A 20,702-nucleotide genomic window follows, 5' to 3' on the forward strand; every position below is an offset into this window, starting at 1 on the left:
CTCATCTCCATCGTGACATTATTTATAGCTCAGACCAACTACATGAAGTAACATGTCCCATTTATGACTGGCTACGGAGTCCCCTGCTAAGGCCTCTGATCCTGGTATGGTTGAAATGGTGGCTACATAGCAAGTACTAAAGCAAGTACTAAAGAGTGCCAACATGGAGGTAATTTATGTTCTCCATGTCATATTTAGAAAGCTTGTTTTGGTCTTAATTCCCCCCTTGTTATCTGGAATTAAGCACTGTTTGAGCCCATTTTCTTTCGCTCACAGAAGCATCTTCAACAAAGACCTACAAAGTCCCTTTCCTCATGCTAGACACAAGAAAAAAACCCCCGAGGTTTGAGAGCAGAATGCTGCGTTCGTTTTAATGTGAATTTAATGGAGTGACCAACAGAAACGAAGCAGAGAATATTCTCATAAGATGTAAAAAAAGATTTCTTCACATAGCCACCAAAAAATATCTTTGAGGGTGTACTACTGCATCGTTGCTGGCAGAGGAACAAGCAGTATCCTCAACGCACAAGGCTGACTAGGAATCCTTACGGTTCATTCTAGTCTTACATCCTCCTGTAAGGTATCAGTTCCCCTTGGAATATGATCCTGGAAAACTTAATGTCACCGACATAATCCCCTCTCAATTTCAGAAACCTTTTTGCGTTCAATTTGTTTCATCCATCTTATCTAGCAAACAGTTTTTGAATTGTGAATTAATCCTGAAGTGGAAAATTACCACCAGAACATCCAGGGATCCTTGTGAATTAACGCAACAGTATTTGACTCTCCTGAAGGGGAAGAAATTGAGGAAGGAGTAGAAGCTAATTTCAGCTCCTACTCCTCCATATATTATTCTTGGTATCGTGTAACTTTAGCACCCCCTGGAAATAGAAATTTCTGAGCACACCAAGATGACGACAGGGAGAGTTGGGATCTTGTGGCATGGAGTAACAGTATTCATCTGCTACTTGTATTAAGATGTAATTTAGATATGTACGTCAATAATACTCAACATCCACTCTGAAAGGCTTTAAAATGTTTATTTTCCTTTCTCAGCAACAGTATCACCCCACCCCTTTTACCTCTGGGGTCTCACCTTCTGTTCTAGCCTTCTTTACTCCAGCAGACTCCATATCTTCAAAGGATCTCTTTCGACTTGTCCCACCACTGAATGGATTGGGACCTGCACTCTGATGAACCCCATTTAAGGTGCCATTGCTATAGAAACGATTCAGATGACAATTCTGGAGGTTCAAGAGAAACTGGGCACATTCTTGGAAGCCCTGGGTATGTGCAAGGTCTGCTGCTGTCAGGCCACTGGCATTTCTCAAGCTGTACAATACAAAGAAACTGAATTACACTCATTCATCAAGCTAGCTTGCTGCTGCTGCTGCCCTTACTGACTAGCTATCTGTTGGTGATGAGAGAAAACATAAACTTAGCAAATTTCCATTAAGAAATTAGTTATCAATCTTAGTTGTATAACTAACTTAACTTTTCGCACATATATCTGGCTTCTAAGCAAAATTTGGGAGACAATACACTTTTAAATAAAATCAATACACTATGTGCCTTAAAAAAAAACATCTTCCTATTTAAACTTCTCAAAATGCTTTATTCTAAAATAGTCTGAAGTATCTAATCTTTACATAAACTTCAGACTAATTTAAACCTTGAATTTTACCATCTTCTGCAGTTTATTCTGCAATCTATTGCTTTAAATTGAGCAGAAGATCAAACACTCAAAACAAACTTAACACAAGTTGGCAATTGTCCATGGCATTCTGGTTTCTAAATAACAACATCACTATTCTTCCTAACAATAAAATATATACATATATAGAAAAAGATATAGATAAAGATGCTATACTTAGTTATGCTTTGCTTATACTTTTTTTTTTTTTTTTCTGGTTTGTTTCTCATTTCAAAGTGTGTGACATCATAAGTGCTGGGACTTGTTTTGTTATTTGAACCAAGACTTTTCCATGCACAAGAATGGCACTGGATTTTGAATATTCTAATGCATCAATGAGATTATAAATAAAATTAGGTAGGACGTGTAGAGATGTAGAGGTTTAATTTGAAGGAGTGCTGTATCATATGCATTTACACAAACATACAGTATGCCTGTGCTTAGAAATATAGTGTAACTTCAAAAGTAAGTGCATAGAAGTGGAGACAAGAGGCCTAGAAATGACAAAATTAGATTGTGAAGTGAAGGATGCCAATAAATCTTTCCCCGGGTTTTTCCACCTTTCCAGACAGATCTAACTAGTCAGAAAACTGAATTTTTGATCCTTGGCTTCAGTAGTTTAGACAAGTCCACTACTTAAATATCCAGAAACAGATCAGCCAACAAAATATGAATTCAGAAGATTAATAGACCTGATTCTGTTGAAATTCACACGAAGCAGAAAACAACTCACTCCAGCTCATGCAAAGAAAACAAAGAAGAAAGCCTGGCTTTGCTTCCTATAGCAAAAGTTACTTGCTATAAAAACGAGACTAAAAACATCTGTAGAAAGTGACTATTATGGAAAGACTAATTCCATAAATGGATACAGCTGGATTACATAAAATTTGGAAGAACAAGTCAAAATACAACAGAATCAGAAAAATCATCAGGCTAGATCAGGGAAATTTCACTGCACACTACAATATTCTAAGCCAACATTTACTTGGGCTACTACTGAAAATCCAGAGAACAGCAGCCAAGAGTGGTCTAGAAAGCAAGACCTTAGAAGACCGAAAAACCTAGATAGTCAAAAGAAATGAAACCTCAAGTAGAGGTATTAGTTTTGAATACCTAAAAGATAGCTGCAAAGAGGATAATCCATTCTGTGCGTCCAGTGCAGGCAGTACAGGAATGGGATTAACATAAACAAAGGATATTTGAAGTCAGGCATCAGAAGAAAGTTTCAGAGTACAAACGTAGCTGAATCTCCAGAAGGTTCTTTCCCCCCCTGCCCCCCACCGCATTTTAAGAGCAGATTACGATTTCAGAAATTCTGCAAAATGCAGTCAATCCTCTCCCAAGCTGAACTCTAGTTCCTGTTGAAGTCCCTGCTAACCAATATTCAATGCTCTTCTAGGAGCGCTAATTTACTTCTGTAGCATACAGATGTAACACAATGCAGCTACAACTTAAGGAACAGAAATTTCAACATAGCTGTTTTGGTCAGAAAGAATAGCAGCTCAGTTCTTTGAAATATGTTTTAAATTTGCGAGCCCCAAAAGGACAGTAAAGAAAATCTAAACAAGAGCAAATTAAAGTTACGCAAAGATAACAATGGCCAAAGCAATATGGTGTTGACTGACCACCTAATTTAATAAAACTTCAAGGAGTAGTTCTATTACTTAGCAAATGTTACTGAACAATAACTCTACTTTGAAAAATGGACAGTAAGATGGACTACAGTTAAGTCACCATTTCCCGAAGGAACACTGTCACCAGAGACATTTGGGGATGTACAAACTAAGATGCAAGTAAGGCTACATGACTAAAATCTGGAAAAGTTAAGTCTCCCAGAATCAAAAGAAATGAACTTTAACTTAATGTTTGCCAGATTTTAAAATGTAATGACCTTTGATACTTTTAGATCTCTCACCTTCCCACCTCTTCCTGAACAGCTTACTCTTAACAGGTAAAGATCTACTTGTTCTACAGGAGTATGTTGGAAGTACTGCATAGGTATTCAAGGGACTCAAGCACATTGGATGGGACATTCTTGTTTCTGAGTTTAGAAATGTCTCTCTTAAAAATGTGAATCTGAATTCACAACTTCAAGAGAACTTCCTGCGTTCACAAGTGAGTAATGAAAAAAAAAAGGGGGGGGGGGGGGGGAAGTCAAATCAAATCAAAGGAGATTACAGGATCCAGACAACTAGAAACTGCCTGACCAACTGCTATGAAAGAGAACAAAACTGAAGTTCTCTGCTCCCTCTCAGTGGAAACACTAATTTGAGTATCTTTTCTATATGCAGTTGTCAAGTTCCATTAATTTAATCGAAGCTTGATTATTCTGGGATTTTCAAATCCTTTCAAATTTGTTAAACCAGCTTGCATTCCAAAATTAATGGGAAAGAGAAAAGAAGTTGACAAAATTGGCTGAAGCTCTTAAGTTTCACTTTCTCAAAAACGGGCTAGAAAGACAAAAAGGACCGCCTACTTTAGCTGATCTTTCTAGCCTTCTCCAGGACGACAAAAATATCTGCCAGTGGGAACACAAAAGGCAGCAAGAGTTAGCCATGCTATACCAGTTCATCCTAACAAAATGAAGTACCTGAAGGGGGCCTACAAGAAGGCTGGGGAGGGACTTTTCACAAGGGCCTGCAGTGACAGGACGAGGGGTGATGGATGGAAGCTGTGAGAGGGCAGGTTTAGACTAGATACAAGGAAGAAGTTCTTCGCCCTGAGGGTGGTGAGGCACTGGCACAGGTTGCCCAGAGAAGCTGTGGCTGCCCCCTCCCTGGCAGTGTTCAAGGCCAGGCTGGATGGGGCTTTGAGCAACCTGGTCTGGTGGGAGGTGTCCCTGCCCATGGCAGGGGGTTGGAACCAGATGGTCTTTGAGGTCCCTTCCAACCCAAACCATTCTATGACTCTATGAAAATGCAAGTAACGCAAGAAAAAATGGCTAACTCAATTGGCCACATGCACAAAGATGGAGAGAAAATGCCTTTAACAGCTGCCACAGAGTTTCATCAGACTGGAATAGTTTTATATATACTGGAACAAATTAAAAAGCTAGGACATCTACTAGACCATTCTTTAGAAAAGCTAATCTGGACTTGGAGTGGCACTACCCTGTTAAGCAACAGTTAAAAGCAACTGGGAACACATCTATTACTAAATCTGCAGTGTATAGTCTACCTCAAATGCTGCCCACGTCTGAAAAGGAAGCACCTACCTCAGCTTAGTCCAGGAGCTAAGAATATAAAAGCCACTACTGTAAACAGACTCCATTATAGGAGTGAAAATAGAAATGGTTCACTGCCCCAACTACTCATAAGACTAAAGAGTTCAATCTCTTATATGCAATCCCTATGTCAGCCCTCAGTTATGAACTGCTCTACGTAAACTGACTAGAGTGTGAAAAGGAGGAGCAGCAACGTAAGATTCATTTGTCTGTTAAGTAGACTATACCTGACATCGACTGCACGGTTAAAAAAAAAAAATCAACAAGCAGGAAACTAAAAGAGGTCATCACTATATTTAAGTAAATTTTCAACTACAATTGAAGTAACTACTTCAGTTATCAGAGATGTCTCTTGAAAGGTACTTTTCTTCATTCCTCATAGCTGCCTACATAAAGAAAAAGGATTTGACTAGGTAAAGGATATTATAAATGAAAATAACTTCAAGACCTGGGCTGTGAAAGAAAAGCAGTGAAAAGAAAAACTGTAAACCATTGGACAACATGGCCAGAAATACCTCAATGTTTCTTGGAGAGAGAGAAAAAAAATAATTAAAAAAAAAAATCTTCTTTTCCACTTATCCTCTGTTTTTTTAAAAATAAGTTAAAAAACCCCACTTAACCTAAACACCTTGCAATAGTGGAAGCTCCAAAGAAGCTCAGAACAGACTGTTTAATACTAAATCTTCAGGCAAGCTGCCCTTTTGCTATTGCTAATCATACAGCAAATATGACAGCTCTATTTCTGTAACTGCATTACTCAGAATTTAAAAATGAGTAAGGAAATTTCCTGCAGGTTTTGTGTATTTTTTTGCTTTGGGGTTTTGGTTTCCCCCCCCCCCCCCCCAACATAGACACCAAACTTGAGGACAAGCTTATGTTTCTTTTCAGGGTTTTTCTCTAAACTAGGCTACCCAGCCGAAACAAGACTAGGCAAATAATAAGGTACCTAGACTTGTATTTTTCAAAGACGATCTTACAAAGGAAGAAGCTACCAGTAAGGAAACTGTGGAAGGATGGAGGAAAGTCGTATTAAAGAAAAGAAAATCAGGCTAAGCCTTGAAAAGTTACAAGCATTTTATGATTAGTCAGTCCTTTACTAAATAGCATTCATTGACTTGGTGCAGTATTTTCTGAAGGTTGGCCTAGTTATCGTCAAAACAGACGACTGTGCTCTAAAACCTTCATGCCTCTTCAGAAAAACAAAAAGTCAAAAAACAAAGACATCTCTGAAGGAGGTCAGTCCAGCTACAGGACAGGTGGAAAACAAAGAAAGGACATAGAAAACTAAAGCTCTGAAAGTATAATTCGCTTTTTGGCACCTACTCCAGACAGTTACATACATGAAGGCTCGAACTGACAAATGGGGGAAGAATTTCTTACTTAACCGTACCAGGACTAAATGCAGTTTTGATAAGTGGTCAGAAAGTCAATTCACTTTACACTTAGAAAACACACACCTTGCATCATTTCTAAAGCAAATCAAGTATCTGAAAAATGAACGAGTCCTGTTAAGAGTCTTTCACTTGGCAGTATTTTTTTGCTTTATAGTTTATTCATTATATCCATGTAATTCTTATTACTAGAAACAAATTAGAATCATGAAACATGGTATTATTTATCCTCAGCCTTCTTGCAGGCTAAAATCCAGGAGCTGAAATTGATAAAGACATATTGTTTTCCTCAAAGTACAGAAGTATGAGATCCTAACTCCAAAGCAAAAGAAAGACAAATGTAAACAGAAAGATACATCATAAAGTTATTCTAAATAGAAAAAAATCCATGAGAAAAGTTGAGGGAAGTCTGGATATGGATGAGTAGAAATAGGTGATCTTGAAGTTTCTTGACAAGATTACGTTTAACTCTTGAATTTTTCTGTAGTGACAGGTGTTCTGTAAATAAACTCAAAATGTGCACTGTTTTAAGAGTTAAAACTCTGACTTTTGTATATACATTTATTCACACAACTTCTACAGTGGTTAAACCAGCACTTTCATAACATTTTTCTTCTTCCATCAAGTGATGTCCACAGCAGTCTTCAAAACTGATTAATTTCGGCATGAAGAAGTGTGGTTTTTTTTTAAAAAAAAAAATAATCTGTTTTTCTCCTTTTGGTTGACATTATCAGAACTCCCATTTTAAAGGCCCGGTTCACCCGCGAGTCCTGGTATCAAATTAAAGCAGCTATAAAGAAGACACTGATGAAGCATATGTTTGTATTTCATTCTTCTTAAATGCTTTTAGAAATGCTGGCTTTGAGTGTAATTAAATTGTTGTTCAAAAACAAGAGATAAATAAGTTATCTGACCAAACAGGATTGGTGTACAGAAACACAAAGTTAACTTTCAGTTTAGCTTTAGTTCACGAGGATGTTTTTATTATTTCAGTTTAACCACAATTTGTTGTTTTGAGAAGTTCACTGAAAGAGGGAAACAATCTGAGGCAAGATCTCAAGTAATATGCAAGACACTTCCACTATGATTAAGTTATTTAAAGCAAAAAATCAAAAACAAGTAAAACAAAAATTAGAATTGTTTAAATATAACTACCTTGGTGTAATGAAGATTTACGTCGAGATAACTTACAAAACTTACTCTTAGAAGGATATGTAGAAAGAAAAGATAAAGACTTGTGCTTCTTGCATTGAATTACGAATTATACTGGATCTACTTATAAAGTAAGTTGTTTCAATTTCTTATACTTTCTGGAGGAAAAAAGCAAGTACATTTCTATGTATCTCTAACATAGAAATACATTTGAAATACACCATCTTTCACTTATAATGTCACATACCTTGAAAAACAAAACAAATTTTTTTTGCCACAAAAAATCAACAGTAAATCTTTTTGAAAAAAACATTCATATATGTAAAAAAATCCCCTAAATGTTTAATTTTAAATAGTGATTACGTCACCTACAGCTTACTGTGTTTTTGTTAATGCCATGCGACAATCTAAGAAAATAAACCACAGTTTTCGTATATCAATGTAATATCTGTTAAAAAATACTGATCTCAACTTATCTATTGTTAGTTTACAAATAAAAATGTAGATAATTGTAAATTAGGGTAAGCAAAGCATGCAAATCTATAGATTCTATATCTGAATTCCTAGATTAGCATTAAAACCAATCACCGCAACAAATACCTCAACAGTATGCCTTGTGTGCAGAAAGGAAGCGATACTGAACATTCAATGCCACAACTGTAAGGTTTTCGGAGAAGCACCTGTGGCAGTTTCAGCAGTTTCTATATGGAATGCTCCCCCTTTCTAGGATTACTTGAAAAAATCAAGTCAATTCGAATTACGTAGCTGTAAAACATTGACATGTGTAGTTTTTACAGTTTCAGAATCTTCTGTTTGATTTAAACGGGCAATGGTGCATAAACAGGAAACTTATATCATAAGGGATCACATATTTGCAGGCAACATTAAGATTAAAAGTTACATTAACATACATAAAGTGCTGTAGCACATTATTCAATATGTAAGCCATTATCATGTGACCACCTTAACAACAAGATACTAAGCCTTTTATGCCTTTAAAGCATTATTACTTTCATCCTGAAACCAATTTGTCAGTTCTTCACTGAAATTTATATAGAATGGATTAAAATTACCGGTCAACTCATGGCTTCAATTACTTTAAATTTAGTAGGCTGTATCTCAAAAGAATTAGTAACTATTCCTATATAAAAATTAGCAGATACAAGGATTAAAACAAAACAAAAGAAGAAAGAGAAAAAAAAGATCAGAACACTAAAACGCTCACAGTGAGAAAAAAAACGTTTCCTATATAAACATCAGTATACTAGTCTAAAATATCTAAAGCAAAATGATTTTAAAATACTAAACTTTAAGTGTTTTAACCCTTTGGTGTCCAAATACAAAAGTTGTGAAATAGTTTCAACCCTTTCTTTTTTTTTTTTTTTTTTTTTTTTTTCCAGATACCAAGAGAAAAATACTCTTAACTAAACAGATGTGGGTCACTGCGAGGGACGGCTTTAAAAATTCATGCTAGAATTACATACTGGGCATCTACAAAAGCACAAGTTGGTGCCAAGTTTTTATTTCACAACAAAATGTGGGGCAGCTGAAATTATTTTACACTTTTAAAAACAATGCTAGAGTTTCTCATAACATCCTCCAAACTCATAACAACTTGAATAAATTGGAAAGAAGGAAGCTCTTCTTCGTGAAGCCACTTTTTTCACATCAAAATCAAGGTTCACAACAAATTATGCAGCTATAATGAGCTCCTAGATACTTCAACTCACAACTGAGCAAATGCTGGCAGAAGAAAGAATTCATTAGCCAGAGTAGACAGCATTAGAATTACTACAAGCATCATCACCAGACAGTGATTTATTGCTGTTATCTGTATTCCAATTTACACGCTTTAAGAAAGACCTCAAACAGTGAACTTTGATTTTCAGATCTCTTGTGAAAACAATTCACATTTCCAAGTAAACTTTTGCCTGAACAATACAGGCCTATCTGACTTTGCCTGGTATCAGCAATCAACAAAATTCATATCTGATTATGGAAAAAGTAATTCTTAAACACAACTCACAAAAGGAAGGTATGAAAGACTATGGTAACTCTTAAAACAACAGTCTGATCACGATACAGCATAACAGAAAAGACCTTCCCTATTAAAATGAAAATAAGTATTTCCTAGATCACTAACAAAAATGAATTCCAAATAAGTATCTTTTTAGTATTGCAGCCACTTTAAGTCCAAAGACAGCAGAAGGGTTACTTAGCCAGCCAGTTCTACGAAAATAAGAACGATTGCTGCTGCTATCATGTTTCTAGAAAATAGACCAGGATCTGCAGATAAATTTGCTTACAATGAAGAAAGAATTACGGAAGAGTACTAAGGAACAGCTCAGTGCAAACTCTGACTTGAAAATATAAACAGCCTTGCAATGCAGATTCTGCCAAGACACCTCTAGTACAAGTTATTTCTCCTCAATGTACCAACTGAAAACCAATGATAGCCTAGAATTAGAAAAATTAAGAAGGAAAGCCTCTCTCAAGTGTGGCAAACGTGGAAGGAAGTTCAAGAGATTTAGTACAAAAAGCATAGACAGTAAGAGCTTGGGAACAAAACTGAAGAAAAGAGGTAAATAAATTTTAAAGTATTTTTGTGCCAAAAGGGGAGGCGGGGATCAAGAATGAAAGGACTAAAGGTACTAGATGGACTCCTTATTTTTCCATAATAGGCATGGAGAGGGAGACTAGCAAACCACACTTTTTTTTTTTTTGGTGACAAGAATAACTTGATGCTCTTACTCAGGCAGACAGAATATCTTTCAGATTAAGAAACTGCTGAAGTGCATAAAAACACTCGAAATGAGCTTCACAAAAGACTTCTTTCAACTTAAGATTTTCCTCCATTTAAAAGAAAGAATTATCTACCATGTATGAGTAACATCAAGCAAAACACAAAGACAGAAATAGAAGCTGAAACAGAAGAGTAACACCTTCCCTAAGTCACAGCTGCCAAAGCTCTTCCAGGGTTTGTTAAGCCTCCACGCAATGAGATACATCTTGTAACCCGTAGCACACGACACACATTAGAAAACTTTTCCGACCAACCTGAACATGTTCTGCACCGTGCCACAACTGCCTGAACTGTCCAGGTTCAAAGGTACTAGTTGAACAACTGCCTGAACTGTCCAGGTTCAAAGGTACTAGTTGAACTATGATCAACTTTACTGAAAAGAACAGAATAGCAAACAAAATCAAAATCAACATAGCAGAAGTGAGAGCAGTAACGCTGCAATTAACAATTCTCTCATCACCTGTACACTCCAAAAGTACCAGGAGATCAAGCTCAGCACCCATACAGATCATCACCACCGTCGACGTCTGGACTAACCACCAGAACTAACCAGACTACTGTATTTGGGGATACACTGCACCCTTGTTCCTTCCACTGTATCTAACTTGTGCTCTGGGCAAGTTCCACTTCGTAACATTTTGGTTTCTCCACCTGACTTAACCACACCCAGGTTTCTGTTGTCAGTAATGGCTTATTTTATGGAAAAAAACAATGTATCTGAAGGGAAGCTGCACAGTGAACAATATGTATCATATGCGAAGGCAGATCACTCCCAACAAAAAATCCTAACATTCCTGTCAGAGATCTGAGTTATCAAGTCTTGGTAACACTTCAGTATCCTTCATCCAGCTCTTTCGGACTAAAGAAAGGCCGAGAAACCAGTGCTCTAAATCACAAGGGCTCGCCACTCATGAGTAAGCTCCCCAGTCAAGCTGACCCATAACCTGTGAACCTCCTTCATGTTCCAGAAAAGTCACAAAGTATCACGGCTTTAATGAAGGATTTAACGTTATTCATAAACAGTACAACCTTTCACATTCTTCTTTATTTCTGAACTGATGTCAGTACCTGTTGTTGTTATTCCACCCTCGCTAAGAATAATTCCCTCTCAAACTGAACACGAACTCAGTGGTAAGGGTCTGCCTCAGCTTCCTGCAATTATTCAGAATAGCTGTAACTGAAAACTACCCTTTCCCATCCTGGTTTACTGTAAGACTGAGCCTCTCTTCCACTTCTTGATTTATCAGTTATTCACACATGTATGTTCCGCTTCAGTATTTAAAATCTTTCCTTGAGAGTAAACCTAAACTACTGCCGTAGCACCTTAAGTTCTTCTACAACGATGGCAACCAAGCATGAAACCAAATATGGAAGAAATTGGCACTCTTTGCTTGTAATTATTTTGCAGGAGAATTAAGAGTTCCACCACTGAATGTACAAAGCACTTTGCCTTTCCATAATAATTTACAGGAGGTGGGAAAGGAAGAACGAATTCCAACACCTGCAGCCTCCATACCGCAGAATGGTCACTACAGCGATGGCCCTTAAAATGTGCGTTATATACAGCGATAAAACGTTTGTTATACGCAACAAAAGAACAGCCACATCTTTTCATCCACTGTACTGTGCTGCCTAACAATGCAACGGTGGTTAATCCAGCAGTCTGACTGCTATCTGGAGAGCAGACAATCAGGTTTGCAAAACGAATCATGTACGAAGCATTATTCTCGAGGTTAATGACCATAAGAAAAGTAGGATGTTGATTCATCTACACTGAATCAATGTAGCAGTACAGCTTGTGAAGTAAAAAGGTGATGTGGTAATGGCACTTCACAGTTACCTTAACACCTGAAATGGGCTGCAGTTCAGTGTAAGAAGTTTGGAACTTTCGTAGTTAACCAGGTAGGAAAAACAAGCAGATGCTAAAAATCTACAAGTATGTGCTAAGATTTTAAGAAATCAGGAAGAAATCCAGAAACTAAGGGAGATCTCTGAACCCTGAGACCTTTCAAGAGAATAGGCCATATAAGTTTCCCCTGCAGACTGAGAAGAAACTGAGAGTTTACAACACAGAGGAATGGCTGACTTCTGCCATGTTATAATAATGAAATCCATGCATCACTCTTCTTCTGTCTCTTCACTGAAGGTGACTGAATTTCAGAAAGTCAAGATGTCTCAACAGCACAAATGAGAAGAGCAAAAGCTGAGATATCACAGCAATGGCCATAATCCAAATGTGAAACAGACCTCACTTCAGACAGAAACGTATTACAAGAATTTCACAAAGGGCTAATCCAGCGGCACTAAAAAAATCCACATTGGACAGATTTCTGTTATGGCAGATGGAGAGCAGTTGTGAAGGAGAAATTAATGACGCTTTTTTTTCAAATAACACAATGCAGTTTGCGACACATGAATTTGCAAAGAAGTAGTAAAATTAAGCCACTATCAAAGAATGAGAAAGAAGTTCTTGCTGAAAAACTAAATACCAGAGACAGGACATTTCTAGCACTACGGAAGTGGAAGTGAAGGAGTGAATTTACACATGCAAATGAATGCAGGACAGCTTTAATGAGAAAGTGGCTGAAGTGTCTGCCTAAACTAGATCAACATCATGATATGAATGTGTCATCTGGTAGAAAGAGATGTACTGGTATATTTATCCCAGCACGTCAGTAACTCTCCCCAAACCTGGAGATCAGAGTGTAAGAAGCCAGAAAGGAAAGTATCTCTTCGGGGTCTTGTAGCATCCCATCAGGGCATACAAACCGATTTCTTCCAAAACCTTCAGATTTCTGGCAGGGAAATAAAAAGCTTTCCTGTGCTGCTACTCAAGCATCTTGATCGACGGAACTCTGAAGCACGCAAGTACCTATGTTCAGTAGGATGGGAGCATACCAAGGCACATCCTGTCCCACAAGTTACATCTCTCTTTAACCCTCGATAATACAGTGTTTGAAACTTCTCTCCTAGCTCTAAATCAAGTCACTAAGGAATACACAACTGTTCAAGTGATAGTTGCAGAAGAATTTTTATTCAGAAGTAAGCGGACACAATGCGCAAGTGAACTGCATGAAAACGGACAAGAAATCGAAGAAGTGGGTTCAAATCAGTACGATTAACAGCTGCATCTGCTTATTAACTTACTTAATTCAACAGTGTCCTGTGTTAATAGCTGAATTTTTATTTATATATATGATGTGATACAATCTATGTAACTATATTAATACCCAGCATTTCAAAAGATAGTGTAAAAGAGCAAAACAAAACATGGCACCAAGAAGGCTTTTCCTCCATAAAGAGCTGTGGACACTTGTTTGTCACCATGATAAATTAATACACAATTAACCATACATAAATTGCATAATTATGCCTTTTAGTGAAAAATCCAGCAGTAATTATGGATACTTTAAAAGGTACTATCCACATTAAAAAGTCAGTTACACAGCAAACCTTTTCACTCATATGAGGACATTGTGACCACCTGCTTCCCCTCTTCAAGGGTCCATGAATACCATAGTTAGTGGAGCAACCATTTTTATGGCTGTAGGACATACTGTGCACAGAATATGCTTCAGCTAAAATGAGAAGGTAAATACCACAAAAAAAATCAAAATATTTTCACTAGGGTACAATTATTTTTTAATATTATTAAAAATTTACACAGGAATAGAGACCCAAATTCTCTCTCATCAATTAGGAAAACAATGCAACAACTTCATGAAATTTAGAGACTGCAACACATTGTATTTCTCTGTAAAAGCAATACACTAACAAGCCTGAAATAAAATAAACTAGAACAATTCAAGTGAGGCAATTTAAATCAAACTAAATTTCTCCCTTTTATCCTTACTGGACTATTGTCAGTATTCTTTGGCTTCCAACATAACCAAAGCGGTGAATAAAGTAGAAATATGGTAGGCAGTGATATCAAAGATCACACTAGTCCAAGTTACTACATTTTAACAGCAGTATTTCAATAACCACTCATCAATAAAAAATACATTTCTTTCAATATTACACTACTGATTACTAGTGTTCGTGTAATAATGGAATCTTAACATCCCTGTTCTACTTTCTTTAAAAAACTAGGGATGGTGCAGTACTTGACGTACACTGTAACTATCAGGTATAAGCGGTACATTTGATTATCTGCAGTCACAAGGGATATTCTCTGCATCTTCACAAAACTAGATTTTGGTTACTGTAACTGTCTGAATAAACAAAGAAAAAATTGGATTAGAAGATCTAATCCCCATTAAAAAGTCCATATTCACCATCAGTACAGATCAGCACTTTAGCTCTAGTTAGTGCTTCTGTATTTAATAAAATTCTTGCCTTGGTCCTACATAGTCAATTATCATTTTACTTTAATATATACAAATTAGACCTCAAATATATGGATAAAATTCCTCTCCTTTTCTTCTAACTTAAGCCATAAAATAAAGAAGTCAAAACTTTTAGACCATCTGTTTTCAAGATGTTACAAAAATTAGGAAATCAACATAATCATTAGAGACATGGGACAAGTTTTCAAATCCAGAGAACCCAAAATTAATCAATGTCAAAAGCACATAGGTGGTTTTGGCCTAATTTAACATACTGAGCCTGGAAACTAGATTCTATGGGGAAAAAAAAAAAAAAGATCTTCACCCCAGTCAGCAAATAGCTAGCTCTCTCAGGCGACAGGGTCGAGTCCTGATCCTCTAAATGACTAAACATGGGTTGCTCCACCAGCCTATTGCATTTGCATCCCTGACTTTACCATTTCCTAGACACGATCTGATATTTAATTACCTACAAAACTCGTGACAAGTCTATCCTACTGTAACACAGATGGAATTCCAAGTTAGAAAACTGAGAATTCAAATTATTTCCTGTTCACTAAAACTGCTATAATCCTACGCTACTTCTGCTGCAAATAGCTCTGAGCAAAGGCAGATATCACTTTCCCAAGTTTTACAGGAATGTTTTGCCTATGGCTTGCAAATGCGATGTTTAGAAACCGAAATTTTAGTTCTCTAAGTTAAAGTTGCAGCCACATCTCCAACCTCAGCTACTTAGTTTGAAAGTCCTATGGATGTAACACATCCTCTTCTTTACATCAGACTGTTAAGTCACTTATTTCACATTGTTTATGCAGTTCCACAACTTCTCTTTTGATTGGGTAATTTGTAAAAATGACAAGATTACATACTAATTGATGATGATAATTAAGGTTTGCTCAATTCCACAGTAAATTTAAATCCAAGTTTATCTTAAGATATCTGAGTACAAAATGGGAATTTATACATTTAAGACTGATTCCATGAACTTGTCATTAACTGAGACAGCTGCTAAGTTATTTCAGTGTCATTTTTCTATGACGCAATGTCTTCGTAAAAAGGAATTTGTTCATCACTATTAACTTAAAAGATACTCTATCTCCTGAATACTCTATGACACCATGAAGGAGTTAAATTTTATGGTAGATTTACCAGGGCAGCATTACAAAAACAGTAAGATGGAAACCAAAGGGTAAAACAAGAAATTAACTACATGATTCTTATTTCACTTACAACTTCGAAGTTTCGTATTGCAGGTTAAAATACAGTAACTAGTTACCATTTAAGATAATAAGGCTAGTTCTAATTAAAACAAGTTGCTTAAGTATTTACATTATTATAAGCCATAGAGCTTATACTCAACATTTCTAGGTGAAAACTGCATCCATTTTGTCCATGCTGTAAGTTGCAAAAGTTTGTGAGATTTTCTGAATGTTTTTGCAGTACATAAACCTTCAAAGAAAAAAGTTAACAGGGCAAATACACAATATACTAACAAACAGTATTAAACTAATTGTGAAGAGTGTGGGAGATGCTATTTTGCACATAATGTTGCTTTTGCATTGTTTTCTATCTTTATTCACCAGTGCAAGGTGTAAATTTGTTGTAACAAGTAACTACATGCTAGATAAAGTGTACAATCTGGGGCCATCCAACAGAAGTGTGATAAATATTTTAACGTATCGGATAGAAGTGCAATGCTAACGTAGCACACTGGTATCACTTAAGTAAAATAAACTTTATTACTAGACATGCAAAACATCTCGGGCTTCGTTACAGTTGAACATGTCTAGCTGTCTTTTAATAAGGTGTCTGCTGTTTTGACTTTTCTTTCTGACATTAGTATTGATGTTTACTGGTCTCAGTTAGTTAGCTAAACACACAACAATCAACAACAAAAAAAATACCTCACTTACTCTATTTGCGCACCATGAGCCACAAGGGCACTTATGGAATCCATACTACCAGACCGTGCTGCTTTATGAATAGGAGTTTCACCAACATAATCCTGTAAAGACAAACTACATTTTGTCAAGCAAAATCTTTCTACAAATTACAATCTTATTTTTACATTACACTTTAATTAAGAAAGCAGATATGTAAAAGCGGCATTTATTAGCAAATACACCAGGTACTTTATTACTATTTTAAAGTTTGCAGTAGGCTGTCAGGTACATTATTCAAGAAACAACGCTAAGGGCATCTAACTCACAAGATAAACCATATCCAGTATCTAAACAATCAGCAGAGCCATATTCAGCAAAACTTGTTAAAAAACCCCACAACATATATCACTGTGACAAGTTACTCTAACAAACACCTTTATTTTCTAGCACTTTTGTTTCCTAATATGTTGGACTGAGCAAGGCATCTTGAATTCAGCAGCATGGCAAAGTTTGTGGGACTACACGCTTTCAGAACCCGCCGACACACTTATGCAGTACTGTACTACACCATAAATACTCACCAGGTGAGAAGTACGTACATATAAATCTACTGTAATGTAAGTGTGCCCAGAGTTCACAGGACAGGCCAGATCTCTCCTGAGACATACGCACTGACTCATGTTTTATACGCTTTTATTTTCTGACTATCTTTATCCATTTATATTCCATTATAGTCAACCAGCAGAGCCAATCATTTAATCTTCTCCTATTATGTGTAAACATTCTGTGAGTAGTGTATTGCTTTTCAGGCAACTCCTCTCTACCAACTGTCTTCAGAGGCAACAGGGAGAATCTACAGCACTTTTACAAATGCAGCTGGCAAGCAGCAGGTAAATTCCATGCATCATGACGTACGATCTACAGGCTGCAAAATGAAATTCAGTACTTGCAATTAACCATCGGTATTAAGAACCACAGAGAAGAACCTGTAGTGAACGTTCAGCTACTGGTTTGTTATGTGATTTAATTATCGCTGTCCTCAACACTTTCCATGCACAGAAATTGGTTTTTTTCTTTCTGCCACATCCTCTTTCTCTCCAAATTTTTGACACAATACACTTGTCTGCTCCACCTATACTAAACGTGTTCTAAGTGTGTGTGCCTCATTTTTGCTTCCCTGTTCCTTTTATTAAAATATAACGCTAGCTATTAAAGTAACACAGAACCTTTACTGACTTGCCAGTCTTCATGCACAATAGTGTTCCCACCTAACTCTACAGTACTGGTTACGCTTTAGCTCTACTTGAAAAGTGAATATATCAAAAGTAAGATCATACTAACATCTTGAGTGATAAAAGGTAACAAGTGTTTTAAATTATCTGCCAAGCTTCTGAGAAATTAAATCACATCTTCTAGACCATGTAAATACAACTTGAAGATGAATTTTGGATAATGCGTTACACAATCTCAATTTTCTACTCACCAATTTTATTTCACGGTAAAATATTTTTTATAACAAGATACAAATTCACTGAGGCTAAGCCAGTTTACCAGTGCGTAAGACATATATTCAACCAAAAAGCGAACCACCTAGCACCCCCAGCAGGGAACAATAATGGTACCAGACAAAGTTTATGTTCTTATAAACTAAGAAAAATTGCTGAGGCTGACACTGTCTGAAGCAAAGAGTAAAAACCTCCTTGGAGTCCTTAGTGATCAGAAAAGAGCCACACAGTCCTTCTTCCAAAATGTCTGTCTGTAGCTGATGAATAGAAGACTGCTTTCCAATGAAGTTTATATAATTCCTCCTATTTATAACTCTTCTTGAAGTTACAGGGAGACAAGATATGTTTAACAGAGGAAATAATTTTCTTAACTATCATACATGGAAATTCATTTGGCAGTAACTTGTAATACATTTTCCTACCATGGAAGCTGTCTTTGATTCATCATTTTGTTATTTTTTCCCCCATCTCCCTTTTGTTAAAGAGGAAAAAGGGCAGGAAAGAAGTGATTTGCCTCTTTCCTTCGGCATTAGTACTCACAGTCCCCACCAAAACTTGGAAGATAATCATTCAATGTAAAGTTCAGTTTAGCGAAAGTTAGCTCAACTAGCCATGCATATAACAAAGATGACAAAAATCTCTACTAGCCCCATAAACCTAACATGCCCACAATAAGATCTAGAGAACTCAATTATTAAGTATTGCTGCGGGGAAAGGCTAGAAGGATGAAAAAAGACCTTTGCAAAAGGACTCCACTCAGCACTACAAGAGTAAGCTAACCTTATAGCAGCCAACAATCCTGTCACCAACGACCAGAAAAAGTTTAGTATCTCAGAAGAGAATACGTGTCCTGAGGAGGGCTTCTTTGAATCATTGCCCAGAAAAGTGTGCATCTCTTCTCTAAAGCTAAGGAATTGGGAAAAGACTTAAGAGAATGACAGAATATACAGATATAAATTTTTATAGTATGCGTTTGAATTACAGCACCTATATTTTAGTCATCACTAACGCTATCTTCTTTTGAAGTTCTCCTACAGGAAACAAATCTTTTTGCACTGAAATAGTTTATAAAACAGTGTCCCTGGCTCTACAAAGAAATTCTCTCTGGGTTGTGAGCTAGAGTGAAAGTAAAAAAAAATTATTTCTGAGAAATGGCTTTGAAGTTTACTTATTTTTCAATACATCCAAAATCAAGCATACAGAAGAAAATAAAGTACTCAGTCTCAGAACAACTCTGTTTCGATTTAACAACTGGAATGGATGGCACCAAAGAGAAAAAAACAATATATAACAGAGGTTTTTCCAAGAAGCTTCCAAGGGCAGTTCAATATCTAGCTTGCTAGCATATTTTCATGCTGAAGACACCTTCCCCATATCTTTTTTTGGCTACGTGGAGCAAATTAAGTTGTTTTATTTTGAGGGGCTCTACAAATTCCTAATTAGCCTTGATAATACCTCATAATCCTTCTAGTTGTCCACAGTTGCCATATGTGCTTCAGTTTGATATAATCCCTTCCGTAATAATATTCCAGGAAGGGAAACATCAATAACTTGCATTGGCCTTTCATACCTAGAGCAGAACTTTTCAGGGTCCCATTTACCCCTCTGATGTAACATGGCACCAATAGCCCAAACTTGTCTCATGATCCAGGAGTCACATTATAAATAAATGAGCAGAAAGACCAATTAAGTTTCATTAATTTAGCATTCACAATTACACAGGTTTATTTCTTCTGTGGAGACTGAGTTATTTTGTGCACAGCACTCCTAAAGAGATGACAAAGAGACTCATGAGGCATCACAGGCACATTTATTTTTCGCAACGCATTGCTGCTGTCAAACACCTTCCTTCTTTCCCTTGGAGGAGGAGGACTATCTTTTTGCAAAGACAAGGGCAGTCTTCAGGTCATGACTAGATTACCTTTGACTTCTATTTCATTGTACTGCGCAAATATCTAGCCTCCTTCCTCATTCTCTTTTTATTTATGTGGCTGAAGAGTCTTTTGCTTTTTTGGCTTAGATTGACTGAGAAAACGTACCTCAGCTTGATTAATCAGTTTGCATTCCCTCACTATGCTGCTTAACCTCAAAAGACTGGTTAAATATTTTTCTCAAACTCTCTGCTTATTCCCAGGTCTCTTAGATGCATTTATTTTTCAGTTCAGTCTAAAGCTACTTTTTACTCCATTTTCCCCTCTATTTTTCCATTTCAAGTTTCCTTTGGCTTTAAGATCTTTCAGTTAACTTGCAGTAAATTTCCCATTTTGTTTCCCCAAGTCCCAAGTTCCTGGATATGATTCAGTTTATTTCACTCACTGTTACCTTTACACTCTTTTTGTTTAAAAGGAAAAAAAAAAAAAAAAAAAAAGAGTTACTTACCTGTAAATATTTCTTTTTAAAACAAAAAGCCCCCCATGCACACTTACACCAAAAGCTTTCAACTATGTGTACTGGTATTGGCTGGGACAGAGTTAGTTTTCTTCATAGTAGCTGGTATGGTGCTATGTTTTTGATTTGTGACCAAAGCAGTGTTGAAGATACACCAATATTTTAGCTCAAGAAGGCTAGGGGTGCACAAGAAGCTCGGAGGTGACACAGCTAGGACTGCTGACCCAAACTGACCAGAGGAATATCCCATTCCATATGACATCCTGCCCAACAACAAAAGCTGGGGGGGGGGAGGGGGCGGTGGGGGGGGAGTGCCAGGCTGTCATCGCTCAGGGC

The 20,702-nt window shown here is 36.8% G+C and overlaps 1 protein-coding gene across 3 annotated transcripts in view; it reads right to left on the minus strand.

The window, feature by feature from the left end:
* The window catches only part of ANKRD10 (ankyrin repeat domain 10), a 38,289-nt gene that overhangs the window by 7,290 nt on the left and 10,297 nt on the right, over window positions 1–20,702 (minus strand). For 2 of the 3 annotated variants that reach the window (XM_086476793.1, XM_086476801.1), the window contains exons 3-4: window positions 16,504–16,595; window positions 1,097–1,332 (exon numbers count right to left, since the gene is read on the minus strand). In XM_086476793.1, the coding sequence (XP_086332919.1) occupies window positions 1,097–1,332; window positions 16,504–16,595 (328 nt within the window). Of the gene's footprint in view, window positions 1–1,096; window positions 1,333–6,373; window positions 6,404–16,503; window positions 16,596–20,702 lie in introns of all 3 variants that reach the window. The other variant, XM_086476810.1, reaches the window with a different exon arrangement.

This window comes from Leptosomus discolor, chromosome 1, assembly GCF_034619465.1.
Source record: "Leptosomus discolor isolate bLepDis1 chromosome 1, bLepDis1.hap2, whole genome shotgun sequence".
In the NCBI taxonomy this organism is placed as follows: Eukaryota; Metazoa; Chordata; class Aves; order Leptosomiformes; family Leptosomidae; genus Leptosomus; species Leptosomus discolor.